The 19,829-nt window shown below is 41.5% G+C and overlaps 1 protein-coding gene across 2 annotated transcripts in view; it reads right to left on the bottom strand.

Annotated features, from left to right (window-relative positions):
* shank3a (SH3 and multiple ankyrin repeat domains 3a) overlaps positions 1–19,829 on the bottom strand; it is a 265,366-nt gene that overhangs the window by 78,899 nt on the left and 166,638 nt on the right. For both annotated transcript variants that reach the window (XM_084735097.1, XM_084735098.1), the window contains 4 exons: positions 18,731–18,960; positions 17,266–17,435; positions 1,514–1,695; positions 838–861 (listed from right to left, as the gene is read on the bottom strand). In XM_084735097.1, the coding sequence (XP_084591223.1) occupies positions 838–861; positions 1,514–1,695; positions 17,266–17,435; positions 18,731–18,960 (606 nt within the window). The remainder of the gene's footprint in view (positions 1–837; positions 862–1,513; positions 1,696–17,265; positions 17,436–18,730; positions 18,961–19,829) is intronic.

Here is a 19,829-nt window from a genome sequence, read left to right as displayed (position 1 = left end):
TTCATGCAAAAACATGAGTCTGAAATGTTCAATCGGAATTGTTTATCATGTTGCCATAAAACAGACACAATACTAGAGAGAAGAGGCATCAAAGCATACAGGAGGAGTTCCACTGGTGAAGGGTTTTAAGGTGAGAGAAGAGGAGGAAAACATCTAGGCAGGGGTGGGAATACTTAAGTATTAATCCAGGCAGAGAGAAGGGGTCCTGTCAGTGGGCACAGACTAGTGTTTGCGTATTTTTGCTCCCAAATGTTTCTGAGAAAGAAGGAGAGAGATAAGAGTGTTTGTGTGTGTGTTTTTTTGCACAAAATCCAAATTGAAATTCCAAATTGACCCTTAATCTGTACTTCCTGTGCCTCTGTAGATCTGAAAGGAACATGAGAGGTCTCAGCATGAGTGCAACCGCTCTCTCTCTCCAGTCTTTCTGAGGACTTGAGGGAACTGGTTCCATTAAGCTAATGTGGGTTTGATCCATGGTGATGTATGTGAAGTGGCAGGATGTAGGGTGTGGGGTCAATGTGGAGCTGGGTGTCTGTGGACAGGTGATAAGAGGAGGGAGAAAAGCAGTTGTACGTTCAGGGGGGAAGCACTCTCAGAGAGGAAGAGGAGGAAGGACACAGTTTGTGTATGCATACCAACAACCAAAAGCACACGGGACCTGTTTGAATTTGCATGCCCTCTCCTTGAAGTAATCACAGATTGATACTGAGATTGTACACACATCTCAAGTGGATTCAAACAGGACCAGGAACTAATTGCTACACTGTACGTGTAGAGTTGACACACTGAAGTGTAATGGGAGAGATTCAAGGGTGAGAAGAATATCATGGAGTTTACCTTCTACGTCATTACAGTCATAGTCTTGAGTGAAGCATGGATGGAGACAAAAGCACACACACAAAAACATAAAAGCAAAGCCACTGACAGCAACTCTGTGTAAAGCAGAAAACAGCACATTTACAAAGTGAATGAAATGATAATTCACAATGTCAAGCTCAAAGGACACTGAAATGACTTCCAGGTTGAGAGATTACATAACTGCTTTGCAGCCAAAAACATAGTGAAGTAATGGTATATTTGAGAAGTATGAGGGCATATGAATGTCTGCTTTTTTTTTTTATTCTGCAACAAACCTAGCTGGGACAGGCAGGAAAGCCACATGTAGCCATGAAGTTTACAGGAGATGCTAAACATCACTTGCTGACATGATTTGCAATGCAGATTGCCAGCAGTGGGGTCAAGCAGAGGCAGTCAGAGCAGTAAATGAGGGAATAAGTTGTGGAGGAAAATACTTGCAATATACTTATTTTACCAATGTTTCAACATGACAGTCTTCTTCATGTATCAATGCCCTCTTTTGCATCGTGACTACAAGTGTGCAACTATTTTCTCCCACAGCCTGTGCTTTTCTGTGGTCTGCACCTCTCCAGTATTGGTGTGTGTTTCCCCCTCCTACCAATCCTAAGTGAGGGAAAAAAACATGTAATGACACAAATAATAGTAGACAACCTACCTTTGACTCTTTCTCCACGGTTAAGCTGGATCTCTCCCTCCCCCTGTGGCGTGTAGGGCTTGACCACAATGAAGGTACGTCCTGGGACGGCGCTGTAGAGTTTACGTTTGGGCCCGCGGGGGCCTGTCAGCGCTGGAGGGGTGTGATGAGGGGGGCTTGGGTCTCGCTGCACTGAGCCGGGGCTGTAAACAAACACATATGTTACTGTGGTGATTCCAGGGAGCTGGTAACTGAAGCCCGTGGTCACCGACATGGTCGTCAGCGGGACAGCAACCTGGTGACACCCCCTGGTCGTGACGGTGGCTAGGGAGGGATTCATAAACAAGTCGCTCAACGGTCAACAGTCAGTGTTCCATGGGAGAGTCATGAGAGGAGAGTACACTCCTCCCAACCCCTCCTCCTCTTCTTATTCCCTCTCTTCCTTCCTTAATAGCACAGACAATATCCTTCTTGCTCCCTTTTACCCTCTCCCTCTATCTCTCCCCTCTCCCCCGCATCCTAACCGAGGTAGAAGCCGAAATGTTTAATGGTGAGAGGGACTGCACTGTTTCCTCCTCTGTGTGGCTCTGTCAGATCTGTCTGGAAGCCCCCCTTAGTCAAACACATCCTGAGTTAGGGCTCCAGCAGAAGCCCCCCTCCAGAGAGGGACAGAGATCCCCCATATGTGCCCCAGTCTCAGCTGCTCCAGGCTGGGCTACAGATCCCGCCTCGTCCTTGGGTCCTGGTTCTCCTGCCGTGGAGGAGAGAGGCTGGGTCTGCTCCCCGACTCCCGATTCTTCTCCTGGGAGTCCTGCCGTGTCTGCCTCCTCTCCTCTCCCCTCCACCCCTCACCACACACACACGCTCGCTCACACACACTCACACACACTCTGGCAATGCTGCTGCTACTGCTGCTGCTGCTGCTGCTGCTGCTGCGCTCCGTGGCTCCCCTCCCCTTTGACGGCTCGCTCACACTCACACACCACAAGCCCTCTGTGTGCATTCTAGCCGTGCGCACAGGCACATACACAGACAGCCCCCTCCACTGCTGCTAACATTGCACCTCCGCTAGCATGGCATACGCCACCACCAGCATGTCGCTAACACATCGCTGACACTCTCTCACACACACACCAGTCCCAGAGCACGATTGATCTCCTCCTGCCTGTCTGCCTGCGAGCGTGCATGCGCCATGGCTCCCTGAGGCAGGCTGTGAGAGTATGTGCATGTGTGTGTGTGTGTTTGTGTGTGTGTGCTTGTGTGCAGTGGGGCGGGGGGCAAAAAGCTCCAGCCCATTTGGTTTAATTGTCGCTCCTCCCTCTTTCCCCTTGCCTGAGATCCCCTCCTTCTTTCTCTCATTCTCTTGCTTCCATTTCATCCTCTCATCCCTCTCCTTCTCAACATTTCTTCGCATTGCATCTTCACTCCCTCTCTCTTTTCTTCTCCCTCTCTCTCTGGCGGTGAATTCTAATACAGCAGCAGCAGCAGCAGAGCTCCGCCTAGTCTTCATTCATCACTACTTTGCCACCACTGTGTAAGTTGCATTCAGCATCCTTATTCTGTTTGTGTTGTCAAAGTTTTCTCTCAAGCATATTTTGATATATATCACATGTAATACCTATATATGAATGATAATTTAATAAAATCATTGTCATGTCTACCTGAACTGAGAAATGTCTGTATATACTACAGCAGTGATTCTCAACATTTAGAATACAATTTAATCTGATTAGAGTAACAATAAGTTGATTAATCATTCAAAAGAAACTTAGTGGCCGACTATGTTCATAATTGATTAATCTTTCAATCATTTTTAAATCTAAACTTTCAAACATTTGGAGCCATAGGCTGTATATTAAAGGCTGTATATTAAATAGTTTGAATCCCTATTTAATATACAGTCTATAATTGAAGTGAGTTGTTTTCCCCTGCCCTTACTCCTCAGACACAAGAAAGCTAAGGCAGGTTGCAGGAATACTGCAGAAGCGTAAGACAAGCGCAACACTGTAATCTGGAACTAACAAGACATGACGAGTACTCCACTGTAAGTTGATCAGCTGTTTGTAGCTGTCAATTATCTGTTAATGTAAAGATGAGCCTGTTATCTCTGAATACAAAATGCCACTGGTCTGAAAACACACACTCAGTAGCTGCCTGTCTTCCTGCCTGCCAGACTCCATTAACACATTTCACCATTGTAAACATCTACTCCTTTTAAAAGATTAGTAATGATTTCTTATGACTCATAAACAGACATTTACTCATTCAGCAAACATTTTACATCAATCTGAACTCTAATTATGTGAAATGGGCAAGCTTTAACAGTTTTTCCAACCGGAAATAGAAATTTCAAGGGGGGGGCAGCTGTTTAGCTCAGTTCTCTTCAGCTATCCTATCAAATAAAGGCAAGAAAAGCCCCCCCCAAAAAATATATATATTAAAAAAAAAAAAGAAATATCAAAGGAGGACACTGCGGTTGTAGCATTGTTGTCAAAGACACAAGTATTTCTTTGTGTTTTCAGTTAAATTGTTCTTTTCTATAGTAAATGAAGAGTCTTTGGGTTTTGGACAGTTGGGTGGACAAAAGAAGCAATTTGAAGATGTCCCTTTGGACTTCGGGGATTGGGAATGAGCATTTTCCACAATTTCTTGACATTTTATAGACTAAACAATGAAGATAATTATTACTTGTAGCCCTAATTCTGAGACAAGTTTCACTGGTTTAGGCGATGTTCCCCAGTCTAAAGTATGGCTCTTATTTCCCATCATCTCTTGAATTGCTGGTTTTGTCACCAAATGCAAATGGCACTTTTTTTTAGTGTTTATGTCTTTTCAGACTATGGTGGTTTATGTTGGTAATTGTCATTTTTGTGCTGGTTTATAGTTTTAACTATTAATATTTCTTGAGGCCAACTGTATGCATATTTTCAAATGCTTGTCGCTGATGTCTTTGAGGGGCTGGCGTCACTGAGAGTTGCTCCCTGGCTCTCATTCTGTGCTGCTTGCCACAATAATTTATTTTATTTTAGTCTCCACAACCATCTGGCGACCCCCAGTGATTCTGTCATGAACCCCTTGGGGGTCCCAACCCTCAGGTTGAGAACCACTGTATTACAGTACAAAGGACACATTCACTGTAACAAGTGACTTGATTATGTCATGAACTGGGCCTTTGATACTATTCTCTGTAACATTTCCTTAAAAGACTAGAAATCTCTAAACCCCTTCATCCCTGTCTGTACACCTTTCAACCTCTCTCGGTCTCTTGCCATTCGTCCCCTGGCACGTTGTATCAGTCACTTCATAGCCTTCATTCTTTTTATACACCTGATTCCAGCCTCCTGCGCCCTTTTCCCTTCCTTTCTCCGTCCTTCTGTCTCCCCCTTTCCACATTTCAAGCCTTGTTTGTCTCTTTCTCTCGCCACCTCTCTATTGCTTTTCTTGCTTTCCCCATCTCGCACAGCGCTCTCTTTCTCTGTCCCCTTCTCCATCGAAACAACGGCTTGCTGACGGCTTTCCAATTACCGCAGGGACTGAGGGGCCTGGATGGCTGCCGCATGTTAATGTCTGAGCCCCGGCGCTGAACATCAGCAGCACACACAGCAGAGAAAGACAGGAGGGAGGGCTGGGGAAGTGAAGGGATATGAGGCTGTGTCAAAGTGACACAGACAGCCAAAAAATTAGATCCCTTAAAGGATACCTATTACAGTGTTATTACTGCCTCCTCCACTCACACACCTCTGCAACGCCCTTAACCTACTGTGTGAGGTTATGTACACAGCTTGACCCCAGATGCTCCCTGCTGGTGAGCTGATGATGGCCGGGTTGACACATGTTATCAAAGTGTCAGACAGGAGGGAGGGGGGTGGAGATGCTTTCTGCACGATTCTCGTCTTTAATGACCTGTTTATGTTTCATGTGGTAAGACTAAAAGTTGCAAACTGCACTTCGACATTTCTGCTAAAATTACTGAACAACATTTGAATGACAACAGATCAGACAAAAACAACCATAACTCTAAAAGTTGACATACTAAACATCTTTTGTCAAATTTATTATATTTTTTACCATTCAGTTTCTTCTCTCACAATATTCCTACTCAGCTGTTTACATCCACTAATATTCCCGTTTACCTGCAGCTCCATGATTCCAGCTCATTAATTAATTCTAGTTTATTTCTATTGTCTTTAATCCTCTATGTCTAAAGACAAATTCAGAATATTTTCATATTCTGAGCAATAGTGTAAAATAATGTGTGCATGAAAGCATAGTCAATGTAAGATTTTACCATTTCTCACTTGAAAGCAATTTCTGTAGGTTATTCTGTAAGTCTAGAGTCTAAGTTACCATTGTAAGAATTAGCATAACAGTGTGTCCATGAGTTTCTTCTGGTTATATTTTAGATTTCTGCATTATTTCATATCCCCCCTGGCTATTACCCAGTTGCTGGAGGAGTTGACCAGAAAGCTATGTACAATCACTTTCAAATATGACCAAATGAGAGCAAAGAGCAGGCACTACATTGTTGTTATAGTGACCAGGTAGCTTTACAAAAACTGTTCAAGGATTTCTAATTTATTTCTTTCCTGTGCTCAAGAGGGACATGACAAATACTCAGTGTTCTTGCCTTTGTATGATGTACGTGTTGAAAAGCTTTCATGACTATTCTTCACATGTTACTGTTGGATACTGGATATAAAACAGTATTCCATCCAGATCTAGCTATCAGATTTATTTGAGCTTTATGTTTTTTTCTCTTTGGATTTTGCATGATGTCATGATTAATAGTTTTTCATATACAAACCTTTACTGCCTTTGACACAAATGCTTTTGTTTTCTTGCTCATATTGTTTCATCATATCTTCTTCCCTTTCACTGTGCCTCATTATAAATGATACAAATGTAGGATCCATTACACGCACGCACACACACACACACACACACACACACACACACACACACACACACACACACACACACACACACACATATATATACACAAAGTTCTAATGCAGACTATAATAAAAGCTCCATCGTTTCCTTGGACACCAGACCTGCCTCTGTAACGATGGCAACTGTCAATTAAAGGAAAGAAGATAAAGCAAAGAAATTCACTCATAAGTATATATGAACTATAATAGGAACTTGGGTCTCTATAACAGTCAATTGGTCATAAATAATTTGCCACCAATCATGGAGTATTTGCTCTCTGTATTCTCGTCTCACACATTCAGTAATCTCACTAGAAAAAAAAACAGTGTGCTCCAGCTATTGAATGAGGTGCTAGTAATTCATCTTACACAGATCACAGTGACTTTGACTCCCACTGTAGTTATATTCTTCATGCAATGTAAAGAATAGCAGGTCAAATGTGATGCAAGTGTACAACTGGTTTATTCAATTAATTTTTAAAAAGGGATGAAAAAAGTAAGATGTCATGGGGGCAACCCATTTTTTCTTCAACTTCATCAGTGTAGTAAATTAAATTCTAGTTTTCACCATTGGAAAATAAACATGTACAAATGTTCAGGAAAAACAATGCATCTTTACAATCCCAGATTAAAAGTTTGCATTTAACATCTTTTTTTCATTCATTTTGACTTTCCTAAATTCCCTCTGCTTAAACAGCCTGAGCTAAAACTTTTTTACAAAACTGTCTCTATGCTTAACAACAGACATTACTGGAATGAACGGGCTCATTAGCCAACTCTCTACCATTTGAAAAAAAAATATTTATGTTTTTTTCATATGTATAAATGATCAAAGCTTGTTAAAGGCCTGGATTTGGCCCACAGGCCACCATTTGAATAGGCTTGGTGTACAGCGTGTGGGGGTGATAGCCTTTGTGAAAAAGCAGTATAATGGGTATTAACTGTATCTTTGAAACATAATGTATATTTGATATTGTGAGATGCACAAAGCAACCTAGATCAAATAATGTGGATGAGGTTTTGAAGTGCATTCTTTCACCTCTTGATCTGCATTTGTAAGATTGGACCAAACTTGAGATTATTCCAGATAAGTGGTCCATAACAGAAGCCTTAAAGCCAATAATTTGGGCATGACGGCTATCACATGCTTGATTAGGATCAATGAGCCCATTAAAGACAGGTTTACATTTGAATGGCTAAATAATGAGTCTAGCCGACTCAGTTTGGACGTCGGAATCTATGAACTGCCTACATAACTCTGAAGAATCAACTGGAAATGTCATTAAATGCCATTTACACAGATGCTATCAAACTAAGCAGCTTCAGTGTAGCATTTTCTCACATGACTGCCTTGCCGTCTCAGGTAAATCGCTTTTTCCTCAAATAGCCCAGCTCTCTAAGGTGAGATGAGCACATTATAAACACAGTCATAATCAGCATCACACTTTGCATCCTAATGATCACCAGTGTGTCCTTGCTTTGCTGCACTTGAATGAATATGTGCTCTCTCATTCTTTCTTGCCCGACGTGGGAGTGTTTATGGATATCAAGGAGGAAGCAGAATGTGGGCTCTGCTCACTGGGCAGAACATATTAAGGTCGTGAACAACAAATCTGTTTGTACATGGACAGCTTATGCATCAACGAGACTTTACTGTTCAGAGAAATTAGAAGAAAGGGTCAATTGATGTGATTAACATCTAACCCTAAACTCCACCTCAATTTGGAAAGGGGAGGAGGACAGATAAACAAACTGCTTAGCCCATACTGACAACATTTGTATACTTTGGCATCTTCATCACTATGCCATTTACCAAACACTAAAATATTTACTCTATACTTTTCTGTTTCATTTGTCCTGATTTACTACAAAATTACAAAATACATTACAGAACTAACTAAGGTGTATGGTGCAAAGGAGGTGTTCCCTTAAGCTTTTGATTGACCAAACTGCAGTCTCATGATTTGACTATGGGGGAACAAAACCACCGCAGAGAGTATTTGTGACCAGTTACACATGTCGATCAACAGGCTAATTTGAATAAATGTACACTCTGTTAACGGGACAACCTCAACCTCGGTATTTCATCCAGGGGCAGCGCCTTACGTCCTGCATCTGGTGGTTTACAGTAGGTCATCTCATCACCTTCTGGCTAAGCTAGCTGAACCATAACCTACAAAGTTGTTCACTGACCTAATCTTTGCCTTAACATCACAGTTAAAAATAAAAATGACCTCACACCTAACTTGAACTTCAAAAAGAACTTAAAAAAAAACTTAAGGCATGGCTGCAACTGCAACTTTCAAGATTTGATCTGACTGATAAATTCTGACCATCAATAACATTATATAGGAAATATGTACAACTAAATAGTGCTAAAATATATTGACATTTATATGGCCTAAATTATGTCCAGCAACAAAAACCTACTCAGATGGAGGCTCTATTCTGATATCAATTTAAGTTAGCATCTTGCATCAATAGATGCCCAAACAGACTTACAAGGCAGACCATCAAGTGCCATGTGAGACTGAATATAAAATTGAATAGTATACTCTGTATGCCTTCATACTTGACATGGATCACATAAACTCAGCTCATGTTTTATGAATAGTGTTCAGTCTCACTGAATTTTTCAAGCTTTATAAAAAGAAAAACTAGCCCACATGGTGTCACTACGACCAACTTCAACATGTACTTCCAATTTCCTACATTAATTATTTATACCAAACTAACTCACCCTTAATCGTGAAAACTGAAATGTCACAGAGCGTACAGAAGCTTGCACTACCATGTCCTGCAAAACCACGCCCGTCTTATGCTGGACCATTCAGAGCAGGCACCTGGCTGCCATGTCTGAGATTGTTGCCGGTAGCCAGGGGGAGACAGTGTGACCCATACTGGTCCAAGGCTATCACCCAGTTGGTGTACCGAATCATTGAGTCCAATATGCTGCCAGTCAGTGTGGTAGAGGGCAAGGGATTCAAATAGCTAGTTTGGTACCTCCATCTCAAGTACTTTTTGCCATCAAAAGCTACTGTGACCAAACACACTGAAAAACACTTTAAGGAGAAGAAGGATGAGCTAAAAGTCAAGCTAGCCAGGGGAGAAAAGCTAACTCTGACCACCAACTGCTGGACAGATTTCACTGACAAAAGCTACAACACAGTTACCTATCACTTCATTAATGCTGATTAGGAGATGCAGTCCAGTGTGCTCTTCACTCCGAGCCTCGCCATATGCCGTCTCTATCGGCCACTTTGTTGGCTGAGAAGCTGACTAGTGCAGTGGGGACATGTGGACAATAGGTGCCTAGGTTAGTTCCTGGTTAATGGGTATCAGGCTATCAAAAGCAAAATTAAACATCCCTACCTCTAACAAAGTCCAGGTGTGTTATGGCTAGCGTTTCCTGCACGAACAATTCATGCCCAACCAAAATGAAGGAATTAAAATATCGTGTGGTATCATTCACAAGTGATGACAAGACAGACTATAAAACTGACAGGTGTATCGATGTGGCACCTGCAGTGATGTAGGTGTACTGGACAGTCATGGTGAAGAGGGAGCTGAGCCTGAGGCTCTCAGTTGATCTACATTCCAATGGTCACCTATGGTCACTAGCTCTAGGAATTTAAAGAAAAAAAGGAGATCATGGATACAAGAAGTCAAAATTAGCTTCCTTTGCAGGGTCTCTGGGCTCACCCTCAGGGACAAGGTGAAGGGCTTAGATATGCAGAAACCTCCTGGGTACATCAGACTGGAGGAGACCCCAGGGCAGACACAGAACACACTGAAGGGGGATTATATATCCAGTCTGGCCTGGGAACACCTCAGAACCCCCAGGAAGAGCTTGAGGATGTGGCTGGATAGAAGGACATCAAGGCTACCATGGTTATCCTACTGCTACCATGACCCCGACAAGAATGAGTGGCAGAACATGCTAAAGAATAGGTGAGGTACCTTAGTTTGTGTTACAGTTCTGTGCCTGCAAACCATAATCGAAGGCTATTTGTACCACATCCACATTGTTTGATACATCCTGACCCCGATTAACACTTAGAACTAGTTACACATATTGCGATTTTCTGTATCACTTATAAAGGGTTCATTATTGCATGACATAGCTGTGTTGTTGACTTACTGTGTGTGGCCAGTGCAGACAGCATCAGTGTTTTAAACAACAATGAATGATAAAAAGCCACATGGATTACTGTTAGCCTATTAGCATCACCCCCAAAATGAATTAAGATGCGCACAGACCAATACAACTCTGTACTCCTTTGATGTGGATTTTCCACAGGTGAAACAGAAGAGGCTCAACTCTATCTCCTCCTCTTCCTCCCTCTGCCTGCCGTTCTTTCTTCTCTGTGCACCTCAGCCCTTTGGCTGTGTTAAGACGCCATGGATAATCTACACACCAACAGCCACTGGTGTGACTAATGCAAAAAAAGAGGACGGTATATAGGATGAAAAAGAGGTGAGGAGAACAGCAACAATAAAGAATTAAAAGGTGAAGGGAACGGGACACCTCTAGGTTGGCATTATTCAACACAGGAGGAGTCATGATACAGCACATCGACAGGTAATGACACAGGCTCTGGTTCACTGATACCACCAGCAACCACAACAATAGTAGGCTTTGTTCATACTGTAGGCAAATCAGCTTTGTTTCTCAAATCAGATCTTTAAGACGGACTGTCCACACTATTATTTGCAAGTGATCAGATCAGATGTGTGTGTCCAGACATCACCAACTTATCTGTATGCCTTGCTGTGGTAATGACTCAGGCATTAGTAACTACTGGTGGTGTATGGGAACATAGTTGATCCGTGGTCCGTGCAGATCACCCCCCATGGTTCAGTACACATGCTAACTAAATTCAACCATCATACTATGTCCACACTTCCTAAAATCTGGAAACAACCTCAATAAGCCAAAAAATAAGGCCTCACACGATATCATGTTTTAGGCAATGTTGTGTGACTGAATCTTTGAAATGAAGATTTAGTCCCCTGAGTCCAAATCTCCTCCCACACTTTTCAGAACAAAGGGTAGCAAGAGCTTATCCTAACATTCAAACATTTTGTCCAAACAATGACCTTTGTGGGTTATTTAACAGAATCTGTGCCGGTGGTGCGTTAAAAAACTCAACCCTTAGAAAAATCTTACATCTAAACCTAAACCAGTAACAAAAGTTTTTATCTAATGAATACTGCCAAAAAACATATTTCACTATGACAGTTGCAAAGGAAGTTGGTTGGACTTGTGAACTCTGTGTTCTCTGCTGGTGGAGGGAAACAACAGCAACACCCTGGAAATGCGAAAGATTAAAATTGGCATATCCTGCTCAGTGAGATAATTGGTCTGACGGCCTGAGAGCTTTTCTTTTAAACTAAGACTGATAACTTGGTCCTAAGGTGCAAAACTCAATATCACAATTTCTGACACTGACACTGTCAAGACAGTGCTCTCTTGATGATTAATTATCGCTTTGTATTGACAGGATATCATGGTAAGTAGCCAATTAAGCTCTTATGACACAGGCAAACTTCTCCCATGTTATCATTTTATCACCCAGTGTCTTGTCTTATTAGATTGTCAGCTGCATTAGTTGGAGTGACTGTCACACCAACACTTCTAAGCTTTAATCTGTCTTCCTGAGTTTTGTTTGTTTTTCTTTTGTGATCTAGTCTTAAGAGAAGGAAATCACAATATCTCAGAACCTAGACTAGACCCTGTAATATGCATATATAATATATATAATATGCATGCATGTTGAGTTTTAAAAGCTTAATCTGCTCCATGAAGGAAAATAAAGTCCTCTAGAATGTGTTTTGGGGCCTCTGTTGCCATGTAATTGGTATTCCAGGTATCCCATGCTGTCTTGTTGCCCCTGTTTGCATGCAATGCAGATACCGTGTCACAGCCAATGATAGCAGTGATCACAAGAGGGGCCTTGGATTTGTCAGAGACTGTCAGAGACTCAGTCTCATGTTCTATTATCTAAACCACAAGAAACAGATCAGATTGTCCCTTGCATGCATAGAGAGGCAGACACAAGGATGTTATTCTACATTACTCCATACTGTGGACACAGATGTTGTGATCCTAGCCATTGCACATGTGTCAGGGGTTGGACACTGAGGTGCTGTGGGTGGCATTTGGGACTAGCATGTACTTCAGATACATAACTGCCCATGAGCTTGACAAGTCTCTGGGTCCTGACAAATCCAAAGCCCTTCCTGGATGAAGGAAGGACCTTGGATTTGAGAAGGAGACAATGAAGAAGAGCTTCACCAACAACAAAACAGTCAAACAAACATGTTTGTGAAATATTTCTTTGTGTGTTAGAGACATTCTTTTTAAGCAAAGCTGTTAAGGTCATATTGAATATTGTTCTCGTCTTTTAGCCACTGTAACATCAGTGTGTAATGTAATGAATGTGTAATGAATAAATAGATTAAGCTTTTAAAACCTCCTCACAACATGCATGTAACAGATATGACATTGTACAGTCTAGCCCAGGTTCTCTGCTGTGATACTGTGATTTCCTTCTCACAATATCACTTAATTCATCCTTAAGGTCTAACCTTAACATATGTATATGGTACCACTGTAATCACTGACCATCAAAACACAAGGATATACACCAGCTTTTCAGAGTTATCATATTTGGTTGAGGAGATATGACGCAAAATACATAACGTGTTTATGGCGGAAAGTAGAATGGCAGCCTTGAGGCATTTTTGTGATAGCTCCATTTCTGAAAATGATAATGGCCCCCAACTGTTCAACTGTACCAAGTTTCATGCTTTAGTGAATCCAAACTAACCTTTTTAACAACACAATAACACAAACAAACTAACAGACTGAGGCCGCAGTAGACTGGCAACACCTGCGTTCTGTGAGAGAGAGCAATATTTTATTTGTTTTACACACACACACACACACACACACACACACACACACACACACACACACGTATATATATTTTTTATCATGTTATTCTGAATATATCATACACTTAAACTGATGTTGATTTTTTAAATGTGCCTTTTCTTAAGTTGCTAAAATATGTTTTACTGCCGACTTTGTCCACAGCTGTTTGCTGCTTAACTTCCTACAGTCGTGCTGCTTTTCCAACCTGGGGCGGTGCTGATCGCCATCTACTGTACCAAATACACTGACTCTGGTTAAGTACCTCAGACAGCCTAACTATCTCTTTAATAAGATACTGACCTGATCTATCTGCATCCTCTCTAATGTTTCCATCTAAACTTTCTCCTGAAGCCTGGCCAAGCTATTGAACCCTCGCAGCACTGCACACGTGCAAAGAGGAGGAAGTGATGGTGAGTTCCACAGGAACTTGCTGGAGTCTGCCGTTGGGCGGGCTGTTGACCAGCCAAGCTAATTTCACACTCCCCTGGTATCCATAATGCCTCTAGAGTTACCATGGGCATAAACAGAAGGTCAGAGAGAGAAACAGAGAGAGTGAGGGAAAAATATTAGAGGGAAAATATTCAAGGACAGCATCAGTCTCACTTGGGTGCAGGTTCTGGCCATGGAGACCAGCTGCTCGTTTTGGGCTTTTTATACATTCAACTCACTTTAGTACGTGGTGTAAGGGTAATACACACTGAAGAACAAGGTCTCAACTCCCTGTGTACAGAAGGCCATTTAGGCCAGGACACAGCGGACATACTAAACCTGCTATCCTCCTTTTTCCTTTTCACTTCTGTCTTTTTTTCAACTATCTTCGCACTGTGACTAATCAACCTTGTACAAAATGAGCACAAGGACAGTGCAAAAGATGTGTTTCTCTGTCAGTGAATGTTAATGTCAGTGTTGCCAGATATGGCAGAAGAACATCTGAAGATAATTTGTTACTGTTATGGGACACAACGTTTGGAGGGTGGTTAATAGGGATGCAGATATAGATATTGAAGATATCATTATTTGCATTTGAATCTGTACTTGCTCAACTACGAAAATGATCTGTATCTGCATTTTGGAAAGAAACCAGATGTGGGCATGGTTTATCCAGGAAATCGCGTTAAATTGAGCATGTTTTATTTTCACACCTAATATTCATTGCCGTTGCAATTGTTGTCTTCAAAGCATCAAGTTAATTACATTTAAACAGAAACTAAAACAAGAATAGGAGCTATTTACAGTAAAGATAAAATTAAAAAAGGCAAAAAACATCTTCAATAGCAATGATGCTATGTTTATGTTCTTATTGCAGTCCATAGTACTAGAATATTATACATATATTAATATTGTAATATTAAAATTAAGGATTTAGATAGTTAGATAGTTAGATACTTAGTAGTAGTAAAAGATAGCACTCTAGATGTTACTGCGTTATGTTTTGGAAATTATTATTTCCTAAACAATAAATGGCATATTCGGTAAAAGTAATACTGGTTTTCAGTGCATTATTTGTGCTTTCCTAAGTAACGTACTCTGATTTGGGTGCATGCGTAGGCGATTAAAAAACAGTGATATATACAGTGATAGACACACCATCAATAGCAATAATAAAGTAGTTTGATAAAGTGTTGGATAGTTTAACTTAATGCATTAAATGCAAACCACCATGAAAGAACAAAAGCCATACGCCCCAGCTCATCAACACCCTGTCATATCTTAGTTGCTACGAGTGACGCACAAACAGCCAATCATTTAATAAGAGGGCTGTTTGGCTGCCCCATCGACACATGAGACAACAGTATGGAGTTACATCTGACGACAGCAATCAGCATGAGTGACTCATGAGACAAGAGGAACAGCGTAACAACATGAGTGCAGATAAAAAAAAGATCAGGTCAGCTCGCTGGTATGGCAATTTCATTTTTTTTTAAGTCGAACAGCTATCAGAGGGTGAGGGGCTTGGACATCTGGAGGGAGCTTGGAGTAGACCGGCTCCCTCTTTATGTCAGAAGTAGCCGGCTAAGGTGGAGGAGTTGTAAAGCGTTGCTGGAGAGGGACGTCATGCTCAGCCAGCTGCAGCTATGACTGACAGTGTTGAACAGCACTGGGTGCAAACTGCAGGAATACCGTCCACATTAAGACCAGTAATACAACAATTATTTTAACACCTTAGACATTTCCACCCTTTGGAGTACACAACATGTCGTCACTCATAAGCTACATGAGTGATAATTATCGATTACAACAGTTATGAAAATTCACTATTGTGACACGCTATCCAGCTATATTGCCCAGACCTAATCCCAAGCTGTTAAACACTCCAGTGTGAATGAACTAAATTCACTTTATATGATTAAATTTAACATTGTGGAAACAACGCTTATATAGTACAAGTTAGTCCGTCAGAGCTTAGGTTCTACGTTGTGTGATGTGCACACGTTACTTGATTTAATAAAGGATGTTGACTGCTCTCTAGCTGCAAACCACAGATTAATGGCCCTGTGTGTACGTGTCTGTGTGTGTGTATGAATGACAGAATGAGAGGCAGACAGAGAGAGTGGGAGTCTTTGATGGATGGAGTAAAGTGACAGGAGAGTATTAGAGGCAGAGGAAAGTACGGCTGGAGCTGTGTCTGTAATGCAATTCCCCTGTCAGACATCGGACCGCTTCACACAAACACACACACACACGTACACGCAGTGTGTGGCAACCAGGAATCACATTAGGTGTGTGCTGTAGGTAGGTGATCTTGCTCTGACATATGATCATAATAAAAAGCTTAACAAACCAAGTGTCAGTAAAGCACTTAAATCTATCGCTCCGAGATGTGATCAGAGCCCGACTTTACTGTGCAGTTTGTCTAATGGTTCGGTGTACAAGGGAGGAGATTTGTTCCAGCGCCCCAGCAGCAGAACTACACCCGCGGATTTATGTATCAATCGAGTGACAAGCTGTTTTGAACTGAGTGGCCCGTCCAATGATATTACTCATAGCTTTAATTTCAAAATGTATCCTCTGTCTCTCAGTCTCTCTCTCTCATGCATAAACTGACACACATTTACAGCTTGGCAGCCTTCAATTGGTCCCCATGGTGATCATTATTAGCCACTTTCCATCTGTCTATCACTGAACTGCGCGCGCACCCATGGCCATCGCTGTGTGCAAGTGGCTATACATATGAGCTCACACATGCGAACACACAAACACAGATTTGAAGTATGTTATTTTCCCTCTGTGCTCCCAGCAGGACAAACAGCCCAGCTTGTTACATAAATAGGACTGTTGTCTATGCCAGACACACACACCACTCCACTGATCCCTGACAGGAGCACGGGCCACAAAACAGCTACACTAAATACAATTATAGCAGACCGCATACTGATCAGTGTTTCAATCAGCCACTATAAATCAGATACCAATTTATTAGCATACTGATTCGATTCCCAGGTTTTATACTTCATACAGATGACTTTTCTGGGCAGGGTGCAAGTGCAGTTTCATGAGGAAGAGGATTTTCATATGTGCCCGGAATTGACGTATGAATAAATGAACAAGATTTCGCACTGATTGATGTTGTGTCATGTTTATTACCCGTAGCAGGCGATAGCAGATGGAATAAGATGCAGAATGCTGGCTGGTGACTAACAAGAGATTCAGACAGATCACATGGGGCTTTTTGCTTTTTGAAATTGGGTTTAAATATCAAAGTAGGTACGTAATCACAAGGTCAATCATAGATGATCTATTTAAAGTGAATAGCTGCCAAGACTGGCAAGTTTGAGGCATGAATTAAGAACAGGAAGAGAGGGATTTGCTTGTTTGCAAACCTCTCTAACAACACATTTAGATGAGTAATCACTAGAAATAACATATGAGGTTGAGCAGAGGTCAAAGCAAATCTTACAGACCTAAGCCTTCCACGATGGCTGTGTCCGTGAGGGTAGCCATGGCTGTGGGACCTTCTGGGAACCGGCTTATCCTCTTCATGCATATGATGTAGTGAAGGTGAGCGGGAATGGGAGGATCTGGAGCTGCCTGTACTCTGGAGACTGCTGTCAGGGATCTCTCCATGACGGCTCTGATGCAGGGCACAACAAGAGACGAGCATCATGCACAAGTAAAACATAGCGATCGTCTTGAGTTAACATATGGACCAAAACTTCAAAGAGACTACTCACTGATATTGTGTCAAATTGTCTCTTATTTTTTCTGTCAATGGTTTCATCTACTAACGTTGTGCTAAAATGTTTATTGTAAATATTCAAACACACCCACACAGTGGAGTTAAATTCCTGAAAACATTTTGAAAATATTTTGATCATGTGGTAATATATTTAGAAAATATATAGGCCTAGTTTACTTTCTTATAGTATGTGTAATAGATGTATGTGTCACTGGTGGAACAACTGTGTATGTGCACTAGTGGAAAACACTGAACACTTTAATTAAATGATTAATATGCACAAAGCAGCATGAATTCAAACAATACAGTTAATACAGTTAGTACAGGAACATGAAGGCTCTGCCATCTAAATGAGGCTAATATAATACAATTTCTGTTATTGGCTTTTTGTGGAAATGCTTAAAAAAACCCCAAAGAAATCAAACTGCAAACTAGAGCCAGACTGAGGTGCAACAAGAGGTTTGCTGCCACATTTGGAACCTCAGACAAAGTCCACCAAAACATGCAAGAACACCAGATTTATACTTAATCCAGAACACCTGGAAGAAATACTGTCAGACATGGTGTCACATGACTATGGTAGGATGCACCTCTCAGAGCAGCAGTGAAGAAATGCCATAATCTCCAGTAGAAAGTGATTTTTTTTAGAGCTTTGCTCTTTAACTGAGTGATGACTGACTTTAACAGGCCTACCATATCTAACATCGCAGCACACACCGCCTCAGCCTTCTGCTGGAGTTGCACCAGCAGCCTCTGAACGCACACAAAACATGGTATTTGTCGCAGCTTAATAAAGTGATTTTAACACCACTTTAAACACCAAATGACTTGCTTTAGAGAATTTTGTTTGTTTAGACAGGCGCTGAAAGATCACACACAATAAACTTGGCATTTCATCCTTGCAGCTACGGCAATCATTCTAATGTTGATTAACATAAACGATGTTCTTCTGTCTTAATAGTTATTAATTCCACCAAATAAGAAGTGATCAGGCTGAGATATTTCTCCTTGTTCCATTTAGTGTTGCCTGAAACATGAACAATGCATTTTGGTTGTGAAGTCATACCTTATAAATAAGTTCATTTCCTGGGATTCATGTGATAGTGTGCTTCTGTTCCCGGGACAGAAAATGTCTCACTTTCAGGAAAAATATCCATTCCTATCACACAGCCTTACTAGCTCCATCTTACCTCTCCAAGGCTGCTGTGCTGCTGCCCAAGAGCTGGCAGACTGCGCAGTGAGGGGACAGGGGAGTGACCCTGACGGCCACGAATTTCTCTGGGGGCCTGACTGTGGATGTGATCGTGGTCCCCATTCAGGTTGTTGTCACTCGCAGAGCGGAGCAAGGAGCGTGGCGAGGGCAGGGGGCCAGGCATCGCACGTCGACGGTTGGTGTAGGAGGGGGTCTCCCTGAAAGGCACTGAGGGGAAAAAGAGACACATTCAGGCCTAGAGCGCTTTGACAGAGTCATCATATCATGTGAAGCTACTAGCAAGCAACATAAACAGAACACTTTGATTGGGTAATAACTGTAACTCATCTCAAAGACACAAAAATTTGTTTAAAACTCTTTCAAGGAATTAATCCCATTTAATTTTCAATGTAGTCATGCAGCTATAAACTATACTCAATCTTTAAATATGGACTAAATGATGGAATAGATCTGGTACTGATGGCACTTCAGAAAAGCATTAGATTATTGAATCATGGTAATGCATCATCAATCTTATCAATTATCACATTTCAGAGGATCAGTGTCTAGGATTTAGTGACATCCATTGGTGAGCTTGCCGATTGCAAAAACCTCTTCTGACTTTCCTCTTCCAAGCACAAGTTTTTCACAAGAACCTTGCGAAAAACGTGAAAGGTCATATCTAGAGCCAGTGTTTGGTTTGTCCATTCTGGGGTACCATAAAAACATGGCAGTGCAATATGGTGAACTCCATGAAAGAGAACAAGAACCTGCATAGATATAAACAACTCATTCTGAGGTAGAATGACCCCCCTATATCTTAGACACTGGAGCTTAAATATATATAACTGAAGAACAAAGAACTAAATGCAGAATTATGGAAAGCTGTTTTGGATCTTTGATGATGGCAGTACTAGATTTTTATTGCAGTTGTGAATTAAATTAGGGCTGGACGATATGGCTTAGAAATAAAATCTCAATATTTTCAAGCTATGCCGTGATGATCTTATGGATGCTGTGCTGTATATAGTAATAAATAATAGAGAACCTGGAACAGTCTAGTAAAATTACATCACTTTGTTATAATGCAGCCTTTA

The sequence above is a fragment of the Lutjanus erythropterus genome, chromosome 13 (genome assembly GCF_056507025.1).
Source record: "Lutjanus erythropterus isolate fLutEry1 chromosome 13, fLutEry1.hap2, whole genome shotgun sequence".
NCBI lineage: Eukaryota > Metazoa > Chordata > Actinopteri > Lutjaniformes > Lutjanidae > Lutjanus > Lutjanus erythropterus.
Note: the sequence above shows the minus strand (reverse complement) of the source record. Positions and strands in the feature narration are given on the sequence as shown.